General features: G+C 38.9%; 2 protein-coding genes across 6 annotated transcripts; both read right to left on the bottom strand.

The window, feature by feature from the left end:
* Positions 1–1,352: 1,352 nt before the first annotated feature.
* spns1 (SPNS lysolipid transporter 1, lysophospholipid) lies at positions 1,353–17,199 on the bottom strand. Of its 3 annotated transcripts, XM_072693991.1 has the most exons (14): positions 16,971–17,199; positions 14,478–14,696; positions 11,813–11,878; positions 11,561–11,697; positions 10,742–10,893; positions 9,285–9,351; positions 9,012–9,154; positions 6,965–7,117; positions 6,270–6,459; positions 5,576–5,641; positions 5,363–5,461; positions 4,208–4,376; positions 3,535–3,571; positions 1,353–2,517 (listed from the first exon to the last, which is right to left on the bottom strand). In XM_072693991.1, the coding sequence occupies exons 2-13, from the start codon at positions 14,689–14,691 to the stop codon at positions 3,537–3,539; spliced, it is 1,491 nt and encodes a 496-aa protein (XP_072550092.1). In that variant the 5' UTR covers positions 14,692–14,696; positions 16,971–17,199; the 3' UTR covers positions 1,353–2,517; positions 3,535–3,536. The 3 variants fall into 3 exon arrangements, with proteins under 3 accessions (XP_072550092.1, XP_072550090.1, XP_072550091.1); XM_072693989.1 differs by lacking the exon at positions 3,535–3,571; XM_072693990.1 differs by lacking the exon at positions 3,535–3,571 and having other exon boundaries at positions 14,478–14,693.
* A 1,129-nt stretch (positions 17,200–18,328) lies between these two features.
* nfatc2ip (nuclear factor of activated T cells 2 interacting protein) lies at positions 18,329–23,160 on the bottom strand. Of its 3 annotated transcripts, none has more exons than XM_072693611.1 (9): positions 23,127–23,160; positions 21,183–21,302; positions 20,907–20,961; positions 20,590–20,728; positions 20,043–20,123; positions 19,611–19,860; positions 19,358–19,502; positions 18,829–18,941; positions 18,329–18,615 (listed from the first exon to the last, which is right to left on the bottom strand). In XM_072693611.1, exons 1-9 carry the CDS (start codon positions 23,136–23,138, stop codon positions 18,454–18,456), a joined length of 1,077 nt encoding a protein of 358 aa, XP_072549712.1. In that variant the 5' UTR covers positions 23,139–23,160; the 3' UTR covers positions 18,329–18,453. The 3 variants fall into 3 exon arrangements, with proteins under 3 accessions (XP_072549712.1, XP_072549713.1, XP_072549714.1); XM_072693612.1 differs by having other exon boundaries at positions 20,590–20,725; XM_072693613.1 differs by lacking the exon at positions 23,127–23,160 and having other exon boundaries at positions 20,590–20,763; positions 20,907–21,276.
* Positions 23,161–23,882: the final 722 nt, after the last annotated feature.

Here is a 23,882-nt window from a genome sequence, read left to right as displayed (position 1 = left end):
CCAATGCCATGAAAGAATGACTTTTAGTTCCTCTAAAGTTGGACCATGTTTGTAAAATAGATGTTTGTCCCATCAGTCCAATCAGTTAGTCTCTACAGAACTTGATTTGGGGTAGGTGATATGTTGCCTGGATCATGATCATCACACTAATTAGCCATAACATTAGAACCACTGAGAGGTGAAAAGTAAAAAAAGAGGTGGGGTATTAGTATTTAGCCATCTAATCTAAGCCAATTTGACAAGAGCCAAATGACGGCTGGTGATGGCTACACGCCTGGGTCACATCTCCAAAATATCAGGCAGGTTTTGTCGGGTGTTCCCAATACAAAGTAGTCAGTACCTACCAAAAGTGGTCCTAGAGCGGACAATCAGTGAACCGCCGAAAGGTTCATGGGCACCTAAGGCACACTGATGTGATCCATGGAGGCCTCACCTCACAACTTACAGGACTTAAAGGATCTGTTGCTGATGTCTTGGTGCCAGATACCACACATTCTTTGTCAAAAATGTAAAAACTACACATACAGACACACAAGGTTTTTAGTTGATAGTGACGATATGTTGGATCAACAAAACAAAAAAATGTTTCATATTTAACTAAATACTAAGCTTTCAGTTCAAGGTCACCATGTGACCTTGGCCTGCGGAACACAGCATCACGCAGTATTCAGCAATCCAGGGTCTCGCCTCATTCTCCTCTATACGAATGAAAAAACATCCATTGATGGGAATCAATTCGAAGGGAGTGAGGGGTTAACAGCAATCTCAGATGGCTGTTCAGTCATAACCCCTTCATCTCACCTCCCACACACATGGCATTTAGCTGCGCAAGCACACACACTCTCACACAGTACCCTCAATTGCAGAAACTGGCAGCTGAGGGTACAGTACTAGTGCTTGGAGCGGCCGGGCTGTTTTCAGTTTTGCATGTTGCGAGACTGATTTGCAGTGTAGTGAGTAATGTACCGAACCTGCTGTCTCTTCCACCTACAAACAGGAAACCACAGCAACTGAAGACAACATCAGTCATATATGAGAGAGAGAGAGAGAGAGAGAGAGAGAGAGAGAGAGAGAGAGAGAGATATCATGGGAAGTAACAGAAAGTAACGGAGAGTGTCAGTTAAGGACAGAGGGGGGAAAAAATGAAACATTACCAAGTGAGATGATTACGAGTCACAGTAATACACAGATTGTTAATAAAGAGCATTGGAATAGTGCTGCCAACAATTTTGATACTGTACAGAATTGGCAGCAGCAAACACATATAAAGCATCATTTGCTAAGTAGGAACAAGGATCACGGCAACTGCTCAGACAAGTAAAACTAAAGCAGAAAAGAGCACAATACACCCATGAGGTTAAGATTATTTAATATTTGAAACATGATAAAAAGTCTCAAGTTTTTCAAACTTAAAAATGACACAATGTACAGCTTTTCCAAATAACAAACAACATTTGGTAGCATACTCCATAATTGTCTTCATAAAAAAAAAATCAAAAGTGGAAATGACCTTCTTTCAGACAATTAAGAGGCACGTCCTAAACATCTGCAAGCCAGGCTGTTCACTGAACGTCTGAAAGCAGCTTGTTTAGAACCGGTGCTTTATTATTCCAGCATCATAAAAAAAAATCTGCATAATATCTGAAGTAATATCGGAAGCAGTAGTGTTTGAATCTTATAGGCCTTTAAAATGAGTAAAATTATAAAATTAAAAGTAACTGGATTAGTATCTCGAACTGAAGTGTGCACATTTGAAGGTTGTTAGTGGAGAGGGCTGACCACACAACTGCTGTTCTAGAGCTAATGGCATTAAGAGCTGACCTCAATAGAGAACTCACCACAGGACTGATGCTACAGGGCTAAAAGCGTAGCTGCTTCATCATGCCGTGGTCCATTTGTTCTGTTATAAGACAGTCAGCTGATATCCATTCAATTTGACCAAGCTTCATTTAACGTCGACATCTAATTAAACAAAATAAAGTAATAAAACAAGAATTAAAAAAAAAGTTAAAATCTTTATCATGGTTCTGAGTTTGCGCTCCTCAAATCACTTAAAACATCTTGTTTGCCACTCCGTCTTCATACTTGTCCCCCAGACGTCCTCAGTCTACAGCTTTCCCTCAGCAGGAAACTCAGCGGCCCTCTTAGTGAAGTGCTAAACGATGTGAGCACACAGGACCTCTGGGACAGCAGGTCTGTTAGAAGTGCTGTTCTAGACTTCTTGTTAGTTAAGTCATGTTCCCAAAGTGACAGAGGTGTTAATAATAAACATTACAAGCACAATAAATAATCATAAAACATCCCTGAAGGGGAGACAGTCCAATCAGTGGTTCTATTCTTCCCATGCTACTCCAGGCCGGCCGTTGAGCTGAACCATGTCCATATACTTCAGTCCAGACGGCTGGAATTTCCCTAGATTCAGAATGTCCCATCTCCTCCCTTCTTTTCAAATTAAAACACTGGATACAGGTACCTTTGTGGACCTTCCTCTCTTGGGGACAATGATCGGTGCATCATCTAGGAAGGAACAGGACATTGTTTTAGTATTAGCTTAGACAATATGGACAAAATATCCTATTATAAGCACTATGATTACAGCAAGTGGTCTCACAGTACAAGATACAATATACACTACATGTACAAAGGTTTGTGAACACCCCATGTAATGAAGGCTTTCAACTACTTTAAGTTGCACCCATTGCTGACACAGATGCACAAATGCACACAGACACAGCATGTCTATTCCCTGTAGAGAAGAGAATGCCTAATCCCAGACGTGGGTAGGGGTATATGAAATGATCAGAAGGGGTATGAAGCTCCACTGCATTGAGCTGTAGAGCAAATGAACTGTTTTCTGTGGAATGATGGTGCATAATCCAATAGTTTTAGGATGATTTGGTGAGTTGGGGATGAGCTGGGGTAGAGTTTTTTGTTTTTTTTTTAATAAATACCCTTGGTTTCAGAAGAAATGAGCAGGTGTCCCAATACTTTTGTCCATATAGTGTGTATTATAGATTGGTAGTGGACCATGTGAACATCCAAAGCAACAAAGCAAAACATTCAGTGATTACTTAGAAGTTAATTTGCAAGGTCTGAGATCTCAGTACCACAACAATCACTCTTAAGTGGCGGATGAATCAAATTGTGAGCTTGACCTCAAAGATTTTGCTCCTCAAGAACAGCTGTCATGACAGCTGAATGACTAGAATCAATGACCCAGGTGGCAGAAAAGACTTATTTCGTCTTCAAGCATTGATTGTAGGCACAATTTATTTCTTTAAAAACACAGAAATCCAAATTTGTCTCAGTATCTAGTCATTTAGTCAAATCCTTAAAAATGGAAGGTGTAGTTTGGAATAAAAACCTAAAAATAAATAACAAGTGATTACATTTTTGACTGAATGTGTCAGATATAAGCAGCTGATGTTGCACCTTGTGTGATGCAGAAATTGCAACTTCTAGACGGGGCTAAAATTAAAAACAAAAAGACTCTAAAGACTCAAATAGAGTCTAAGCTGTGAAACGTCAAGTTACCGTTATGGAGGTGAAATGGTCTCATGTTCAATAATGCCTAAAACATAAAGACAAATCACTAAAGCAACTGAATGATGAGGTACCGATCACAGATCATCTTAGAACTGCAAAACTGGTAGGTCCGTCAGCTGGATTTCTGAATTGACTACTAATAAAACATGGCCTAATACACAATTATAGACAAACACAGTCTAACTAAGCTAAACACACCAACAGTTGTACTGTCCATGTCTTCTATTGAACACACTGAGCGAACATCCACAGTGCAGGCTGGAAAAAGTAAGTGAACCTGTGTTAATGACTTCTTCAGAGGCTAATTGGCTTTTAATATACTTGAGGTTGGAAGTGTGGGTTTCACAGCTGCCTTCCCCATTAAATAAAGGCACACAAAGCCTGGTTACTGACAAATCTGTTCTTCCCAATAAAGATAAGTTAGTGTGAACCATGCCTCGATGCAAACAACTTTTAGAAGACATGGTCACATTTTATTTGCAATCGATGCAAAAGACTTTTCCTACAACTGTATACCAACTGCACACAAACAAATGTTTATCTATTAGTGTTTTGTCTTTTATAATGTTGAATCTTAAATAATGTTTAAATACATGGATATTTGAATATCAAAAAATGTTGCCGGTGGTTACCAGGTATAGCAAGTAGTGGGTGTGCTCACCTGAAGAGGCATAGTTCTCAGCACGTTGCCTATCTTTTTCAATGAAGAGGGCAGTGGCCAAGAAGAAGCCTCCACCTCCTACAGCCACAAAGGTACAGAGCAGGAGAGAGAGCTGCAGAGAGCGGAACTGCCACATATACGAGTCTGCCTGCTTCAGCGAGTCCGACACCTGACAGGGAGAAGAAAAAAGGAATTCTGTTATTGCTTCAGGTATTTTAGATTCATTTCAGTGTTATTTTTTACTGTTTCATTTGATTTACTGTTTTTTTTTTATTTGTTTCAAATTACATTAGCTTAAATAATATATAATATTGGCTGTATATAATATTTATAAATATATATCTCACCACCATTCTTACCCAGTGAATAAAAACTCTGGTAAAACGGACGCATCAGGAGGCTAATAGGTAAGATGTTGGCCTAAGCACTAACCTACCCAAGAGCCTCACAAACATCCAATGTCTGCTTCACTTGAGCTTCATAACTAAGATAACCAATTGCCTTGGTGTTGGTTTCTCCTCCACAAAATGGTAAGAGCAGGCATATGGACGTTTTGGCCAGATGTTTTAAATGTAGGGCCTTCAATCACCACGCCAGCAGTGGATATAAGTTATATGCTCAACATCATATCCATGCTCTACTACATCTTTTTGTGTTATGTTGTGTTTGTAACAATATTGTTCAAGCTAAATTCTCCTCTTCTTCCAGTTTCTGTGACCCACTCTAACTGAGCATACTGAACTGCTCATTTTGGATGTTTATTATCACTGTGGTTGCGATATAAATCACTGGATCCACAAATTAAACAAAGATGGCTACCTCCCATTGTTTAATGAAAAATAAGGTAGGTAATATGTATAAGATTACCAGAGTCGTTCTGACAAATTGCAATTCACTACAGGAAAGCGGGGTAATATGGCTTCTGATGTTACACTGAACCATAAAAACAGTGTTCGAAATCACCCCTTGCTGCAAAAGTAGTGAACTATTTAGTTTGTGTTTGTGTTGCAGTTCTCATTGATAAATCCTGAACCATGTCAAGCACAGAGAGATGGAACTTTGAATGATGGTAACAGCTTCAAAAATGTAATCAGATACTGATTAATCAGTATCTGAATAATCACAAATATGTGTATGGATGTATGGGTCACATACCACTCCTATGAGGTAGGGACTCCCAGCATCTCCCAGCAGGTGCGAGAGAACAATCTGGAAAGCTTCTGCAGTGGAACGCCGTGTGGGGACCACGACATACTGCGAGAGAGAGCAAGAGTGTGAGAGAAGTTCAGGTGTGAAGGTCAAATTAATAGACAGGCACAATATGATCAAAGCAGTTCGTCTGTGAGAAGACAAAAGAAGAAAGCTCACCAGCAGGATGTCAGCCACAATTGCCCAGTTCATGGAGAGGAACGTCTCACCCAAAAAGATGAAGATCTGATGCAAACAAAAGAACAAGAACACAAAAGGTCATGCGCTCATCCTAAAACACAGGAAGGAGGCAAAGGTGCAGCCCATATTCTTGCCTTCAGCATTTAATCTGAGACAGGGAATGAAACACGCACATGCACACAGCTTTTATACAGCTGTGCTGGTATACTGAAGGACAGGGTATGTTGCACTACATAAATAGAACAGCTTGTCTCCACACTGTAGTGAAGTATTGCCAATACAATAGGACTCTCTGGAACAAATAAACACGAACCTATTGGCACTATGCCTAATGTCAGGCATGGGGCGTATAAAGCCTCCCAGCATTGAGCTGTGGAACTGTGTTCTCAGGAATGATGGTCCTCAATCAAATACTTGATAAGTTGGATGAGTTGGGGAGTTGATCACCCCCTATCCTGATGTCAGTAACGCTCATCACTTGATTTCTTTGATTTTCTTGAAATTGGACAAATCCCATTATCCCAATTGGAAAAATCTCAATTTCGGTCATAATTTTGACATAACATGAATCTCACAGTTGGTATTCACATTTTGTTGAAATGTCATGATGAATGGACTAATAGAAATGCTCCAAAATGACTTGGAAAAATAATAAAATGTGAAGCAGACTCACATATGTAGCTACAGTGCTCTTCTGGGCAAAGATGATTGACAGATAGAGGAAAGGAGCAGCCAGGAGGAGTCCCGCAGCACACACTAAAGGGTCAGCGCGTGGTGTTCTTTTCCTTAGACGCTGACTGATCGCTACACCCATCGCCACCCCCAACACACCACTTACACATGTGATGACACCGAAATACAGGCTGGAGAGTAAAAAAAAAAAAAAAAAAAAAGTTAATTGTTAGAATAACCATACAGACACCAAGCAGAAGCATTCAATCAAATCAATCAATCAGTGAGGCCTATGTGTATGTGTATGGATATATGCAGGCCACTGTGTCCATAATCATGATAATTTCTATCCTTAATATAATTCTTTAATTTTATGATATTGTGTTACGTACACACGTGTCATGACAGAATAATACTAGACTGTCATGAGAAGAGCTTTGGGAAAGCTTTTGGTAACGCAATGCCACATGTAAAACCACTACTTTCTGTATGAATGTTATTAGTATTTATTCTAATATCAGTGAGTAAATAAGCACTTAGGAGATTTTTTCACAGGTGCTGAATGGTTGCACAGCACTGGAAATATTCTTCAAATCCATTAAATAAGCCTACAAGCATTGTATATAACTGACTTGTTCTTAAGTTGTGTATGTGCGTCTGTTAGCCAAGGAGAGTGTGTGAGCGGGCGTGTGTTACCTGTCTGAGGTGTCACAGGGCTCTTCAATGCAGGGCTGTTTCTCTCCAGTGAAGACTGCAGCTCTAAAGAGAAAAGCTGGAGCCCATAGAGCCAGAGAGCCTGTGACAAAGGCCACCGCCGTGAAGCCAAACGTTGACAGAATAAAACTCTTACTGCACAGAGAGAGAGAGAGAGAGAGAGAGAGAGAGAGAGAGAGAGAGAGAGAGAGAGAGAGAGAATCATATGGTACACATATTATATATATATATATATATATATATATATATATATATATATATATATATATAGCAAAATGTGTCTTCCGCATTTAACCCATCTGTGGTAGTGAACACACACACACACACACACACACACACACACACACACACACACACACACACACACACACACACATTAGTGAACTAGCAGTGAGTACACACACATCCAGAGCGGTGGGCAGCCAACTCCAGCACCCGGGGAGCAGAGAGGGTAAAGGGCCTTGCTCAGGGGCCCAACAGTGGCAGCTTGCCAAGCCCAGGAATCGAACTCACAGCCCTGTTATCAATATTGTGGCGCTGAGCCACCACTGCCCCTATATTCAATAACTGCAGGAAGTGTTGAGGGCAAAAGTGTGCTATAAACAAAGAAACTCCTTATAGAACTCTTAATGAAGGCAGGGACGAAGGAAGAGGATCTTAAGAATGGTCGGTTGATGACAGTAAACATGTTAATGGCCATTAGTTGCAACCTAAAACTAAAGCTCCAAACAACAGCTTAAACGGTGAGAATACCAATAAAAACAATATGTAATTCAATCATGATGGCACTGGTTACCAGATACACTACATGGACAAAAGTACTGCGACTAGGATTGCCACCTTTTCAACAAGCATGTTCCAAACACACTTAGTCAAATGTCATTAGACTCTGCTCTAATGTTTCTCAAGATTTGATAATTTGGCCACTTCACTCAAAACATTTTTGGGGATAAAGAGCAATAATAATAACAACATGAATATATACAAAAATATATACAAATAATAATAATAAAATAATAATAAAGAAATACTGTATTAAGCCCATGTAGTGGTTTTCTTTTCTATTACCTTGTTTACCACTACACAATGTCAAGTCAAGTCAAGTCAAGTCAAATTTATTTGTATAGCGCTTTTTACAACTGTTGTCGTCACAAAGCAGCTTTACATAATTAGTACTTAATAAAGGACAGAGACAGAGAAGAAAGAAGAAATAACATGAAGGGTCAAAGACCCCCGTGAGCAAGCCAACGGCGACAGTGGCAAGAAAAAACTCCCTCACAAGGGGGACCCGACCCATCCTCCTCTGGCCAGACTATTTAAACATTAATGATAAAAATTACCAAAGCAGATACAACAGAAAGTTAATAGTGGTGATATTAATAGTGTCAGACAGACACGAGTCCATCTAGGTTTCAGCACGGCCACCAAACAGGCAGCAGCGGCAGGCGGGTGAGCCATGGGTGGTGGCGGGTTGGGGGGGGACCCGCTGGCCGGACTGGTAGGTGGCAGCTGGTTAGACACAGCAATGCACTAAAACAGTGATACACGATCGGTAGATTTGCATTCCAGTCAAAATGACTGTTGGTGGCTACTGGTCACACTGAAACTTGATTAAACAACAGATTAAAATCATGCTGTGAGGGTTTAATTGTATTCAGCGACAAGTGTTAGTGAGGTCAGGATACTGGAAAATCACCATATTAGATGAAGAATCATATCAGAAGGGCTTTATACCTCTATAGCCCATTCCTGGCATTTAGCATGGTGCCAACAGGTTTATGTTTATCATTTTTATGTTTACCTGTTTATAACAGGTTTATGAGTCCTATTCTATCGGCAGTACTTCTCTACAAAGACTAAACATGCTGTACTTGTGCATTTGTACATCTGTTTCATCAAAGGTTGCAACTTAAAAGTAGATGAATGTATTCAATAGAATGAGTGTCCACAAACATTTGGACATCACATCATCTTCCATCACCAAGCTCTTGGCAAATTCTGTGCTCTGGTGAACCCAAACCCTACTCACTTCTGGCAGAGGGCGGTCATATCAGCAAGCCAAGTGGTCCTGTGCAGAGTGTGTTCAGGTCGTGCCTCAACAGCCCCACGCTTGGGCTCTTTAACCACACACACCAAGAGGAACACTGCCACCAACCCCAGAGCAGGGGTCACCTGACAAAGACAAAGGGGGTGGGAGGGAGACAGAGGAAAAAGAAAACATCATTTCACAGAAATGAGCGGAGACGCTTGGGACTGCTAAGACTGCAAAGTGCAAAACGCAAATAGTGATGAGCACACTTACCCGCAGGGCCCAGTGCCAGTCTTTCGCTCGATCATCCACTGTGGACCCCACTATATAACCCAAACCACTGATAGGCAAGGAGAAACAGGAAGAAAATGAATGACTAAATGAACAAACACAAGCTACCATACCCTTAAAACTAAGAGGTGCTACAAAGGGTTGAGCGATGCCATAAAAACACACTTTGGGTTCCAAAGCCCTACTATGTTTTTTAATAGACATGTGAAAAAGGTAAAGAAACTTTAGATCAATTGTAGGTTCTTTAAACTAAGATCTGTTTCACAAGCATCATTCTTTATTGAACCAAAAATGGTTCTTGTATGGCATCGCTCAAGGAACCCCTTAAAGCACCTTTATTTTTAAGAGTGTTCTGCTGGGAAAACAAAACAAATCTTTAAATGGTAAAAGCTTACAGTTGCAGAGTCTAGATTTTAATGTTGCTGCACATTCTTTAAATTAAATTCCCTTTTTTAATACCGGTTGTTTTCTCCAATCTCTTTTAAGATCTCACACTTTTTGTCTTGTTTTAGTTTCTGACCACATAATCACTGCTGCTTGGATATATTTAGTTGGCAGACTATTCTGAATTACAGAATACAGTCGTATTCTGTGTACAGTCGTTCCTTTCAACAAAATCTTTAGAAATCATTTTAAAATATAAAAACTTTAGACATTACATGAGCCTCAATTTTTAAAATCAAATTTAAAAGGTAAAATGATGCTAAATATGACATTCATGTATTGCTGTATTGATGTATTATGTTCAAAAATATGTAATCTTGACAATAATGTAAAACCAGTATGTCAGAAATGTAGAAAATTAATCTTTACAAGTGAAACTTCACAGGTTAAAAATGACAAATAATGAGTAGGAAGTAAATACAGTAAAAAAAATTCAGACATATTAAAAAAACAGTAAATAAATATTATTTCTGAACATGGCTGTATTGGAATTTACAGCATAAAGACACTGGGGACACACGGGTATCCACCGTAGTTGGGATGTCGTGGCTGGGGGGGTTTAGGTGGGCCTAAGTTGTTAGTTAAACTGAAAGGAGACAATCTGGTCATATAGGCTATTAAGGATATTTATTGATCTTGCTAAATGAGTAAATATGTATGTATTCATGTACAATAACATACTGTAGCTGCATGGCAAATAGGCCCATCTCCGGAGGACCAGAGGCCAGTGCTCTGGACCGCTCTCAGGCCAAAAAAAAAAAAAAAAAAAAAAAAGCTTTCACACTTGACCAAATTACCAAAGTACCAAACTCTGCTTGGAACTACATTGGAAAAACAACAGATATCAGCCTTAACTAGTCAGATGACCTGGTGCAGTAAGGGTCAGTGCTATAGTTTGCTTCACAACACTTGCGAGACAGTTTCCACATGCCTCAGGCATGACAGATCAATAGCACAGCAACTCACTAAAAGTGCTTATATGTGTACTCTCTCACCTGCCTACAGGGATGGCAAAGTAGAAGACTGAGAGCATGTTGGTTCTTTTCTCCTTGACAAAAAGATCTGCAATGATTGTGGGAGCAATGGTGGAGTAACTGGCCTCACCAACCCCCACCAGCCCTCGCGTCAATAACAATGCCCAGAAATACTGAGAAAGAGAAAGAGACCAATTAATCAGTAACAGCTGTTAAATCATATGTTAATCAAATCAATGTATTCACAGCTATGTAAACTGTTAAGCTGGGTGAGCTGGGTAAGCACTGCTGCCTGATTAAACACATCAACACAGATGGCAAAATAACACAATGGCACATTTTTATACAATCCTGTTTATGTTTATTTTATTAATTAAATTATTTATTTATTTTTTTAATAAATATTAAATATTTAAATATAATTCACATATACTAAACCGATACCTGGCTTCTTCAAATGTTCTTCATTAAACACATAGAACCATGAAGAACTCAAATGCCTAAATGATTCTGTGCCAGGTTAAATGGTTCTTCTAGGTGAAGTAAAAATACTTTAATTCTTTAAAGAATCTTTTAATAAATGAGTCCTGTATCCTGTATATTGTTCCTAATTTAAAATCTGACAATAAAAGCTAGCTGTTACAGCATATTGTTTCATGTCTCCAAAGACAAATTGTCTCTCTCCAAAACAAATACCTTTTTGAAGTAACTCATGTTTTGGAAGTAATTTCATTCATTTGTCAAGAATTTTTAAAACAAAGATAAAAACCAAGCAAATTAGAAAAAAAAGAAAGGACATACCAGGTTTTAACAACAGCGATATGTCAGTGTGATACTCACGTCTTTGGCGATAAAGGAGCTGGCTAGTGTGACCACTGACCAGAAGCCAATGCCCACGCACATGATCACCTTTCGGTTGTACCTGTCTCCCAGGTAGCCAAACAGAGGAGCCAGGAGCATGTAACTGCAGATAAAGACTGAAAAAGACGGGGGGGAGAGAGAGGTGTTGGAGAACAAGCGTTTCATGTTACATTGAACTACCATCTAACAGCGTTTAAGCAAACACAAAAGCATCTTAAGGCTTCTTCTCACCAGTCTGTAGCAGCCCTGATTTGCCATCACTGATGCTGAAGAACTGCTCAATGTCAGGAAGCACACCTACAAAAGAGCACATCATCAAGCTCATTCAAATTTTCATTTAGATTCTCACTGTCTTGTCAGACAACTCTGTTGATACTGTACTTTAACCAGAACCCATAGCATCTAGGGCTGGACAATATGACCATATTTTATTGTATCGTGATAATTTTTGTTATTGTGATACACAATATGCTTTTTTTGGCACATTGATGATAACATTTTATTGCAAACAGTGTAATTAGACTGGTATGAGTGGATGAAGTGCAGCAGATTATTTGTATTTTGTAGTATCTGAATAGTAGTTTTTAAGAATCTGTGACTACTGATGCATTTTGTCTGCAATCATAGTTAATATCATGTATCGTGAAAACGTCCTTAAATATTGCAATGTAATATTTTTACCATATCAGCCACCTCTAATAGCAGCTGTTTTTTATTCTACAAATGTAAGATGAAAGCAAATGTATTATTGAATGGTTGGATGTGAAATGTTCCATTCCAGAGAAACATACAGTCAAAACTGCTCTGCAGTGCTAATGGGAACCAGACATCCATTTAATACTTAACTACAAAGCAATTGATAGCAGTGTAAACGCATCCGACAACCAAAACCCCTCCCAATACAACCGAATCACCAATTGAATTTCAGTTGGACTAACCTGGAGACGCATTAGACTACTGAGTGTAAACGCACATGGCTATAATCTTATCAGGATACAACCTAGATACCAGTCACATGAAGCAACCAGGTGTAAACATGTTAGAGGTGTATATATGTATATATCATATATATCATATGGTGTATATATCATATATATCATATGGTGTATATATCATATATATATTTGATAATGACAATAGATATACCACTGTAATAATTATCAGCATTACATATTAAAAGCTCAAAAGGCATAGATAAGTTCACTGATCATTTTGGAAAACAAATTTGACCCTTAAGCCAGGCCCTTCACCCTCCCTGGCTACTCACAGTCACTATCAGCACTTGATCACTACTGTGTACATGTCAGCTGAGGTCTGTATGTGTGGGTAAAAGACAGAGGCCAAATTCCACCATTTGTGTTTGTGTCCAACACAAATGGTGAATATAGGCGTCTTGTCTTGTCTGGTTCCTGTCACCACCACTGTGAACAAAATCACAGCCAGGAAGCTTCTCTACAATGCATCATTCCACATTAGAACCACATCAACCATACAGGCTGCCATGACTGCACAAGGGCACCAAAGGGTGCTCAAAAACGAAAGCCTAACAGACAAGCTGAAAGTAGAAAAGACAGACTGATGGAAAGAAAGGATGTGTGTAAATCACGTGTTTAAACTATCTTGTCAACAGTCATTTTTGTAAGCCCTCTCTTTGGCATCAGGTTAGATATTATGTGAAAAAAAACTATATATGCCATAATGATTTAAGATTAAGATTAACAGTTACGCAGTGTGCATACAGAGTGCTTAGTGTGCATACATCTTTGTAAGAGCAGGGCCCTGTAACTCAAATGCCTTGGGTTATCAAAATGTCCTAATTTTGCCTTGCAGAGAGCTTTATACATGTCTTAACATTGAAATTGTGCTCACATTAGAAGGAAAAGGTGGAATTTCATTTTAAGAAAATTCAGTACATGCTGGTTATGTCCAAACAGCTCTCTGGGTCATAAAAAAACCCCAAATAGTAGAAAGGTCACTGCTATTGACTAAGTGTTACAACACCTGAGTGATAGATCCCATGAGCCCTACGCATGCTACATCAATAACCTACTGAAGCAACTGCCACATTCCTCACAGTAGCCCCAAACACTGCTGCTTTTTCTAGTATTTTGGATTTGAAACAAATCTAATCATTTTCATTATTTAGCCCCTTCAAGATGCTTAAAGCTACAGTGACATGATTCAGCAGGGACAATTACTACAATTAGCAACTACAATTAAACTCATCTAAAACATTAACACCACCTCCTTGTTTCTAAATAAAATAGACAATGTAGAATATTAATATTATGTAGATATTAAATATGGCATGTACGGAGCTTATGGGGCGCTATAGTCTTGTCCCAATTCAGGGGATGCATCCTTGGAAGGATGTGGTATATGAAGGCATAATCTTCTAAGGCTGCGTAGACTGCAAAGGCAATGGTCGGCTCTATGGCAGATTTCCAGTTCGTTTCACAGCATCACTGTCCCTGTCTTTACTGCTGTGTTATGAAATGCTGCTCCTACCAAAACTTGACGGCTGCAGTTAGCACGCAATGAATTTCGGGATAGGTTGGCTGGTAAAAAACAAGAAGGATGTGTTTCTCAGCCGTATATGAAGGGAAGGGCCTAGTCAAATGCCGCAAGTAGAGAAGGGTGTCCTTTTTTTTTTTTTTTTGCACATAAAGAATCCAGCTAGTAAGCTAGTGCACACACACAATCTCTCAAAATTATGGATCCCACTGTCCTTGTAAACTGAACAAATCCCAAATAATATTGGTGAATGTCAATCTTTGTGAAAACAGTGTATATGTGTTTTAAGAAACTACTAATACTTCGATTGCTGCATTAGTTTAATCTAAATCTAACCTGAGCAAACCTACACATGTAAAATCCAATACACAATACTAGTTACCAGCTACAGTGAATCGGTCCATATAGTTAAGCAAGTTGACGTAGCAGAGCACTGCCACAGTCAGATGGGCTCTGGTCCTGGACAGTCCACTAGGAGAATCCTCCTCCTCCTCATGCCGAGGTGAAGGCCCTTCATCTTTGTCAGCGGACCCTTCACCATCGTTATCATCCGAGAAGAACGGTGTAGTGTCAGAGGCGGGATCTGCGAGGGACATCACTGCTGTACAAAGAAGAAGGGGAATATCTCAGCATTTTTACACCAAAAAGGTCGCAAAACATTGATTAGGAGCTTCTAGGTTTCAACTCTGGATCACAGTTTCAGTGTTTTCACTTACTCCTTGAAGAACACAGAATCTGAATAGGAAATGTTATAGTATGCATGCATGTGTGTGTGTGTGTGTGCACTGACCCATTTCACAAAACAGGTCAGGCAAGAAAAAGCAGTGAAGTGAAAAGGAGCTGCGGTCTACTGTTCACTGAGAGTAATCTACGAAGGTCTGAGTACACGAAAGTGTGTAATACAATTCATTCAGTAGTGGAGGGGATCGCAAAGGAGAAGGGAAAGAGAGTGAGTGTGTGTGTGTGTGTGTGTGTGTGTGTGTGTGTGTGTACACACATGCAAGAGGAAGCAAACGAGGACACTAGACTCGTGATGCCAGTAAATGAAAATGCACGTGAATTTATTTGAGAAGTGAAAATAAAAATTATGGTTGGTGTGTGTGTGTGTGTGTGTGTGTGTGTGTGTGTGTGCCGGTTTTATGGGGCATTTATATGCCTGTAAATATTATTTATTGTTTTGTATGTATGGTTGGCATGTGTGCGGTTCTGTTCAGATCTGGAACAGTGCATTAGTATTTAGCATCCAATTTCACACTCTTTAGCCTTTTCTGTATGTCCATTTAAAAAGGATTTAGTCATTTTATAACATTTCTATTAGTCCAATTAGTGCACACAAAGTTTAAAGGACAACAGCCAAGTTCACATTATATCAAAAAGTAAAAATTGGCAAACATGGACGCATCTATGAGTATCTATAATTATTTTCGGTCAAATTACTGATTTTAAGATCTAGGTCTTTTTAACACATACAATATTAGGGTATCCTAATGCTGATAGCATATTTATTGTATTTGGAAGCTTTGTCTCTTTTAAACCCTAAAATTGCAACTTAAACTACAATAAACCTATTCAGCAAAAGCATTTACACAAAACAGTTACTGTTATTATGTGGAAAATAATAAAAAAAAAATTAAATGCATTATAAATCCACACCAGGCATTTAAGAGTACAGCAAACTGCACCACTCCCCATATAGCCACTGAAACTAAAAGAGCAAGGATGCACAAATAATCACCAGTGTGGGAGCACTTTAAATTACTGTATGGAAAAAAAAAGCTCAGTTTGGGATAGGGAGGTTGGTATAGCAGGTTTGACAGGCAGGTAGAGTTATCCCCTAATCATTATACATGCCAGCTCGCTGCTGTGTGACAGCAGATTGCATCACATAAAGTATCTGAACATCAGTCTTGCTTAGAGAAGCTGTGTGCGAGTATTCAAATCGTACCATGCAATGAATTATGCGCATTTCGCATCTGATAGGGTGCATCGTTTGTACTCTTACTTTTTATGGTGCATTGTGGGATTGTTATAACGCACTGACAATTCTGCTTTTCTGCAATTCTGTTTTCAGACATCAAAGTAGTGCACTATACAGTGAATAGGGCAAAAGCTACAGTTAAATGTAGTCGCAGCGCATTTCAGTTCATTCACACCATCAGCATACACTTAATACACTGCTGCCACCCATTGGATGTATACTGAACTGCAGGGACGAACATACTTGAAATTATGGTTAATTAGTAAATTGAAAATGAATTGAAATGACTCTTGTTATGAAAACAAATGTTCAGGTAGAAGTTGGAGACGATCAATGAGTATCTAAGGCCTCCGAATCACAAAGGTAGGTCAATTTACTGTTTAGCTGATAATAATTGTATCAATATATCCCTAAAAGTCTAAGAAAATGAAAAAAATATGGGAAAACATAGCAGGCAAAACAGCAGGCAATGAACATTTCCCACACAGTACACAGTAGTTTCACTAAACAGTGTTTTATCTTCTTTTTAGGGCCAGACAGGCTAGTCAGCTAAATTCCTCTTGAGCTGCATTTATTTCTGCTGACCAGACTGGTCTATATCCTGATTTCTAGCCAACATCGGAGATGACTAGATTACTTAGCTAAACACAGTAAATTACAGGCTTTAAATAACCTAAACATTGCACTGTGACAGAGGACCTTACATCACTAAATCACTCAAACTAACAGCAGCTAGTTACATTAGTTTGATTAACTGATTCAATCAAGACAGCCTGTTGGCTGTTTATTGATAATACTAACAAACGATATTTATAGTAGCAGAAACAGCTACTTTACAAAGCCACACACTGCAGTGGAGAATCTCATCAGATGATCGCTGGAGGTGGTGTTGTTTACCTGGAGTTGCGGGTGAAGAGTCAGCAGTGCAGATGGATGATGAGTGCCTGCAGTCCTCTTAAACGCTACACTGAAGTCACTGTTTGCCAAAATGTTTAAACGTTATCTTAGCTGACGTGTGAACATCTTAAAAACAAAATCTTCGCCCGACAACCCAGGCGGCTCCTTTCCTACCCGACCGTTTTCCAGTTTCTCGTCTCAGTTGTTATTACCAAGCCAGACTACGGCGCCGCCATGTTGAAGTGACTGTGAATTTCCGCTCCAGTTTCACATGACCATTACGTCAGGCTCTAGTGAATCGATTCCGTGAAGAGAATCGATTCATACGAACGGTCTGTTTTAACGAATCAAACGTTTGATTCATTTGGAGTGGAGAAAGGCCACAGTCAAGCCGTGAGTCTTTTGCTCATTCCAGAATATATATATATATATATATATTTTTTTTTTTGCATATCGTATCTCCAAAATAAATAAATATCAAAATATCAGCAGGACAAGGATAAAACTAACTGGAAGTCAATGCAAAAGTAATGAATTGATTTTGGGCAGTTCCACTAAAAGAACTTCCATATTCATATTATGTCAAAGAGAAAACGGAATAAATGTTTTTGAGTGATGTTGAAGCACGCTAAAGGTAACATAAAAAAAACACTTATCCGAAACGACCTACCTTACAGAAATAATATTCATTTTCGACTTTATGACAAGTGCAAAATCCAAGGACATCCAACTGGCTGCAATTCACTTGGCCTAGTGAATCGATTCAAAAGATAGATTCGTTCGCGAGTCGGACACTGACAGCTGAACCACAGCAGTCTGTCCTCTACCGCCCTCATCACAGTTAACAAGATCTGGGTAAGTAAATATAAAACATCACATGACGAGCTACGAATTTGCTGGTTATTAAAGCGACATGACAAACAGAGGTGCATTGTAGCAGGATCTGTTGGTTACTGAGGTATCTAATATAAACAGTTTTTAGGAATACCATACAGTAAAGGGCTGATAAAGGACAGCATTAAAAGTTTATGTTATGTTTGAGAAATAAATAGAAATACTAGAAAAAAAAAAAAACTTACTTGACAAAAAAAAAAACAAACAAACAAAAAAAAAACCCCACAACAACAAAAAACACAAAAATCACTTAAGTTCTTTCTTATTGATCAGGGCAAAGAACTTGATCATGCAGTGACAAGTACTGAGTTAATCAGCAAACAGTTCAATCATTTAGAGAACTCTTTAAACTCGGTCACTGTTGGTTTTACTGCAGTATGCAAATGCTTCAAATTCTCTACCCAAAGAAGCCCCTTTATGCTCACGCACACATGCGCCTTTAACAAAGCCACTTTAACAAGTGCTTAATTTGGAAAAGCTTTTTATTTAAAAATACATCAAAATATATCTACAATATACATTTTATTTGATAAAAACACAGTTTTTGTAAAACATTCATAGAGAAAGGGTATAATATTATTATTGATATTTAGTTCCAGACTTCAATGACATCACCATTCTCCATATCCAGCTGTGAAGGGGTTTGATTAGGTTTCACCTTCGACCCATCAAAGAGAAATCTAATGTTGCGCTTAGCAGCAGCAGACAGGCCTGATGTATACTGTGTGAGGATAGAACCAAGAGGGGCGTCCTGAGAGAGAGAAATAAGAGGGAAAGAGAAATTGAGTTAAGACTGATTAACTACTCCAGTAATAAAGTTGGACAAAAGTTTTGGGACACCTTCTTACTCCTGAAATCAAGAGCGTATATATATATAAGATCACCTTCTCACCTCATCCCAAATGTACTGGTAAGTAAAGGTTTGTGAATATAATTTGTTATAGAACTCTGCAAAGATGCAAACCTTATGTAAGGAATATTCTTGCGCAGATCCTTTCTCTTTGCCCTGCAGTCGCACAGTGATTACATCACGGCTGTTTCCTTCGTCTTCTTTGTCCTCTGTTACTACGACACAGTCTGATGGTGCAGACATGAAAGGCGGTATGGAAAGAAAAGGGACAGAATTCAGGATAAGGATAAAAGTGAATGTCTCCACAACAGACATCAAGTAGGGGAAATGAATCTAATATTGTTTGTTGTTTATTTTCCACTCAGAGTTTTTTTTACTTCTATTATTTATATTGTGTATATATTGGGTATTTATCTAAGTTTTCCATCTGAGTGTCTTGCTATCCCTTTGCTGCTGTGACACTGAGAATTTCCCCACTGTGGGACTAAACAAGGATTACTGTATCGTATCTTATTTTATCTTAAACAAGTGATTGGTGTCTTGGACCTCGGGAAAAACCCAGACAGGCTGTAAGAAGCACCAGGCATTATATATAATATAATAAATGACTCATTCATTTCTGTTTACATGGTTTTGTACTCACCTATGATGTCAGTGATGCCTAGATCTAACTCTGTGACTGTGGAGTGTGCAGGGAGCTCAGTGTCTTGCTTCAGTAACAGTATCTGAGATGGCAGGACTTTAAGTTTGGTAGATAACTGATCCACAGCCTTACTCAAAGGATCTGTCTGTAAATGGAAATCAGATAATTCCAGAATGCTGAGCATTCATATGTTTTGTTAAATTCTTTAAAAATGAAAACATATAACATGCATATGTGTCTCTCTCTCTCTCACCGAAAGAAGTGGAATCCTGTACACGTCTGTTCTCCAGCGGAATTTCAAAGAAATTTCCCGACACGGTGCTCTTGGCTTGGGTTTGGGAGCACGTCTATTCTGTTTATCTTCAGAGGAAACAATTATGATGTCGTCATCATCGTAGTCATTTCCAGGAGATGGGCAGTCACTGTATTCAGGATAATCTTCTGCTCTTTCAGGTGATGGACACATGAGAGAGCCAATTACCTCCAGCTTCCTGTTGATCTCTCTAAGGAAACACCAAGAAACAATCCATCCAATTATCTGTATTTGTAGCTCAAGACATTATCCTGTATTGGAGACACAGTGATAGAATGCACTTTATTTTCCCCATTAAGAATTAATGTCCTATTAAAACATACACATCAATGCCCTATTCAAAACATTCAGGCTGGACAGTCATTCACTTACCTTATTTTTTTATCAGCTCGTCTAGTTCGTGTGACAGGGTTACGGGGAGGCGGGGGTGGAGAGGGAGATCGCAAGACATCTCTGAAATAAGGATGAAAAAGGTAAGAACAATAAATATATGAACATGCAACATATTAGGTTGCTAATATTGACAGAATAATTGTATAATAAAATATTTTTGAAAATTTATGTGTCTATCAAATAAATGATTAAAGCAAATCTATATTGGGTCATCATGTTCCACCACTGCTGATCTTTAGGACATATTAAGTGTGTGTTATGGATACCACTGAGCAAGCTTTAACAGAAGGGGTGTAACAATTAATTAAAAAAATGTTCTATCACAACGCAGAAATGCGTCAATGCAATTGCACTGTTTAAACATTCAATTTTGTGCACAACTTTACTCAAATGTTGTTCAAAATATCATGCAATTAACAAATCATGAACCCAGATTCATATATATTGAATCAAATTGTGGGCCAAATGTACCATTGACACCCCTATCACTACTGGTATTTAGGCTAAGACTTAGGATAAGACTCACTGATTCTGATTCTGGTTCCTCTCTTCTGGTTGATGATGTTCTAGCTCCTCCTCTGAGTCACTTAAGGCTATGGTGGTTTGCTTTGTCTTAGTTCTGGGTGGAGACGGAGACCACAACCTGGCTTCCTCTTCATCACCTTCTACAGGAAAGTCCATACCCAAAACAGACCTGGTTCTTAATGCAAATGCAATAATTCCAAAACCTTGGGTTTTACAGACAAAGTAAGTTATTCACACACACAAAAACATGGTACAAGATGTACCACGAGTAACCAAAAACAAGGTAAGTACTGTTAGCTGCCGTTAATGTAGACATACCTGTACAGTCTTCTTGTTTGAATAGGGCTGGCTTCAGCTGTAGGCTACTGTTTACCTGAAATTATATTGCTCATCAAAACATCTAGCCAGTGGAGTATGGACTAACAATGTGAATAATATCACATAAGTAATATATCGGCCCAGCAAGCAAGATATCATACACTGAAGATCTCCCAAATGACAGAGCACTGATGAACATGGCTGAGAAAATGCAGTCAGGTGTACAAGTTGGGTAAAGAATGCTAAACCATCAAAGAGCTGTTAGAGGGACTGTACCTTATTTGAGTAAATGGGTACGGAAGCAATAGCTGAAGGGTCAATGACTCGTCTGCGTTTGGGAGGCGGGTTTGGTCTGCTCATCTTTCTAACCTCTCCATCACTGTCACTGTCAGAGATCTGGATTGGGGTATAAAATGAAAAGACCAGTCAGCAAGAACATTTCTGTTGTGTGCTAAAAGAATGTGTTTCTTTTCAGAAAATGGGCCTTTGAAACTGTGCATAATTTAGTAGTTTATTTTTCATACCAGCTTCTCAATGGAAAAAAAATGATTCTGTGTTTGGAAATCTCCACTACGTACAATAGACGCCTTATCTCAGGCTGTGTGATAAACATAGATTTTCCTAAGCCAACTCATTTTGTCCAGCGTACATTTCCCTGAATGTCACTGGATTCTCTGAATTATGATGTTTTGGAGTCTACGTCTGCTATATTTACTCTACACACAAGCTGACATCCCTGCCCATTGCATTGATGTCACTTTAGAGTAAGCATACATCTACACTTTAACACTAACATACATTAACACCAGCCACTCATATTGTAGGCATCTATAGCTAAAGCTTTAATGCAACAGTCCTCATTTTTGGACTACTTAACGACCCATTATTCCGAGGACATACAGGGGGTAAAAGGACATTTATTCAATGTGCATGACCCAAACAAAATGAGGACGAGACGACCAGAGAATTTCTATGAGGAGAACTGCCCATATTCCAAATTGATCAGGCCCTTCTGAGAGAGTCCAAATAAATGGGTTCCTGTAGACATTTAGTGCAAAATTCGAATCTAATCTTAAATGTTAAATCATTGTTAAATAGGCCGCACTGAAAACCACTAATTATTCAAACTCTGCCTTCAGTCTTTTCTTTCTTACAAGTTTCATCATTCAATTATTTTACATGTAGCAGTGCCTGGCATTCCTGACACCAATGAGGAAGTAACCTTCTTAATTAGATTACTATGTATATATAAAATAATATTTACTTTAGCTCACTTTACCACCATTATTGTAGACCTGCTCACTGGCAACCTCTAGCATTTTGCAGTGATGCTTTTGGTTTCACGAGGAGAGCAGGATGTGGCTAGGGCCCTCATAAACAGACTCAACTCTCAGAGATGAACTTTCAGCTCTAATCCTCTCAACTGGATCCATCTAATGATTGTCTTTAGAAAGGCTCATTTAGTTGAATGAGGTGTACTAGATTGAGTTAGTAGCTAGCTAGTATATTTAACACTGAAAATTAGTATCACTCTGTGTCAATTTTCACGTCATATCGGTAAAGATGACACACCTTATGGCCAGTGTAAGAAAGAGGCAGAGCTGTAATCTGGCAGGAAGCAGCTTTTGCTGTATTTGTAATTACAGCTACAGCTAGCTGTTCATGTGGACGGCATGTGTAGGGCGGGCCGATAAACCGAAACCGAAACTTTTCAGTACTCTGACACAAACCCAGTCCAGTGTAATTAGTCTAAATTACCCCAAGAGATGGATACCAACTGAAGTCTTTATTGGTAACAGTGCAACTGTAGACTCTGACAACACTGCACTAGTACTTTATCTAGCTAGCTAGCTATTAGCTAAGTTATCCGCTACAGCCTCACAACCACTAGCACTAACTAGCTCCCAAGACGCCGACATAACGTTGGCTACACGGATAAAGACTTTAAGTTGGACACGAAACCAGCCGGCGATTTCCCCCCTCGCTGTGTGGATCAGTGGTCTTTTAGCCGCTGGTGTTTACAGCAGATCGACAGCTAGCCACCGTTAGAGAGTTGACATGCGGCTGACCCGCTAACCACAAGCCACATGTGCAACTAACCAATGACGACAGAATTTTGATATTTAACTATTTCGAGACAGATAACGTGTAGTTATGCGATGTTTCGCCAATTAAAAACAGTACAACTCAGGATAATGAAGTAAAGATGAAGAGCTTTACCACTTCAGCCATCTTTCAAAGCGGAATCTCGTCACCGCTGTTCCGTGACGTAACGCCCTTCTCAGCCAATGAACTCGCGCAACACCGTGAAACGTGTCGACCCTTTTTCATACTGTTAACTTCAATTAAATTAATAATCGAAAAAAAATAAAGTCACTAAAACGTCTTCACCACGAATAAAAACGATATAGCTACATATATAACTACAGTCCTGAGTTACCCCTAGATGTTCAGTGCAACTCAGTACAACCAGCACCTTCTTAAAGTAGACTAAGCCCACACTGGAATTAAAAGTACTACTTCAGCAAGATAGTGGCTTATAAATGAAATGTGGAAAGTAGTGACTTAAACACTGCAGTACTGAGTTTTCTAGCCTACGTCCAAAACAAATATTCAAGTAAAAGTACAAAATAATATATATATAAATAGCAGCTCAAAAAGCCTGTTATTGTAGGTGGATAAAGTGGCCAAGCCCCCACCTAAGAAAAAAATTCTTAATTAAGTAAAACAATTACTCAAGTAAAAGTACAACCAAAGAAAGAGAAATTATGATTTCTTACTTGTGTGTTTAGTTAAGTCATTGGTTTTACTGAAGAAATATTGTTTTATTTGAAACAAGTAGTTTCCTAGCCTATTAACCTAAACAGGTAGAGCATACACCCACATTGAAGTACTGTTACTTGTCTTTTTTTTTTTTAACTAAACGTTCTTTTCTTCAATTATTATTGCAAAGTGCAGACCACACTCGCTTGGATG

Source organism: Salminus brasiliensis, chromosome 12 (assembly GCF_030463535.1).
Source record: "Salminus brasiliensis chromosome 12, fSalBra1.hap2, whole genome shotgun sequence".
Lineage (NCBI taxonomy): Eukaryota > Metazoa > Chordata > Actinopteri > Characiformes > Bryconidae > Salminus > Salminus brasiliensis.
Note: the sequence above shows the minus strand (reverse complement) of the source record. Positions and strands in the feature narration are given on the sequence as shown.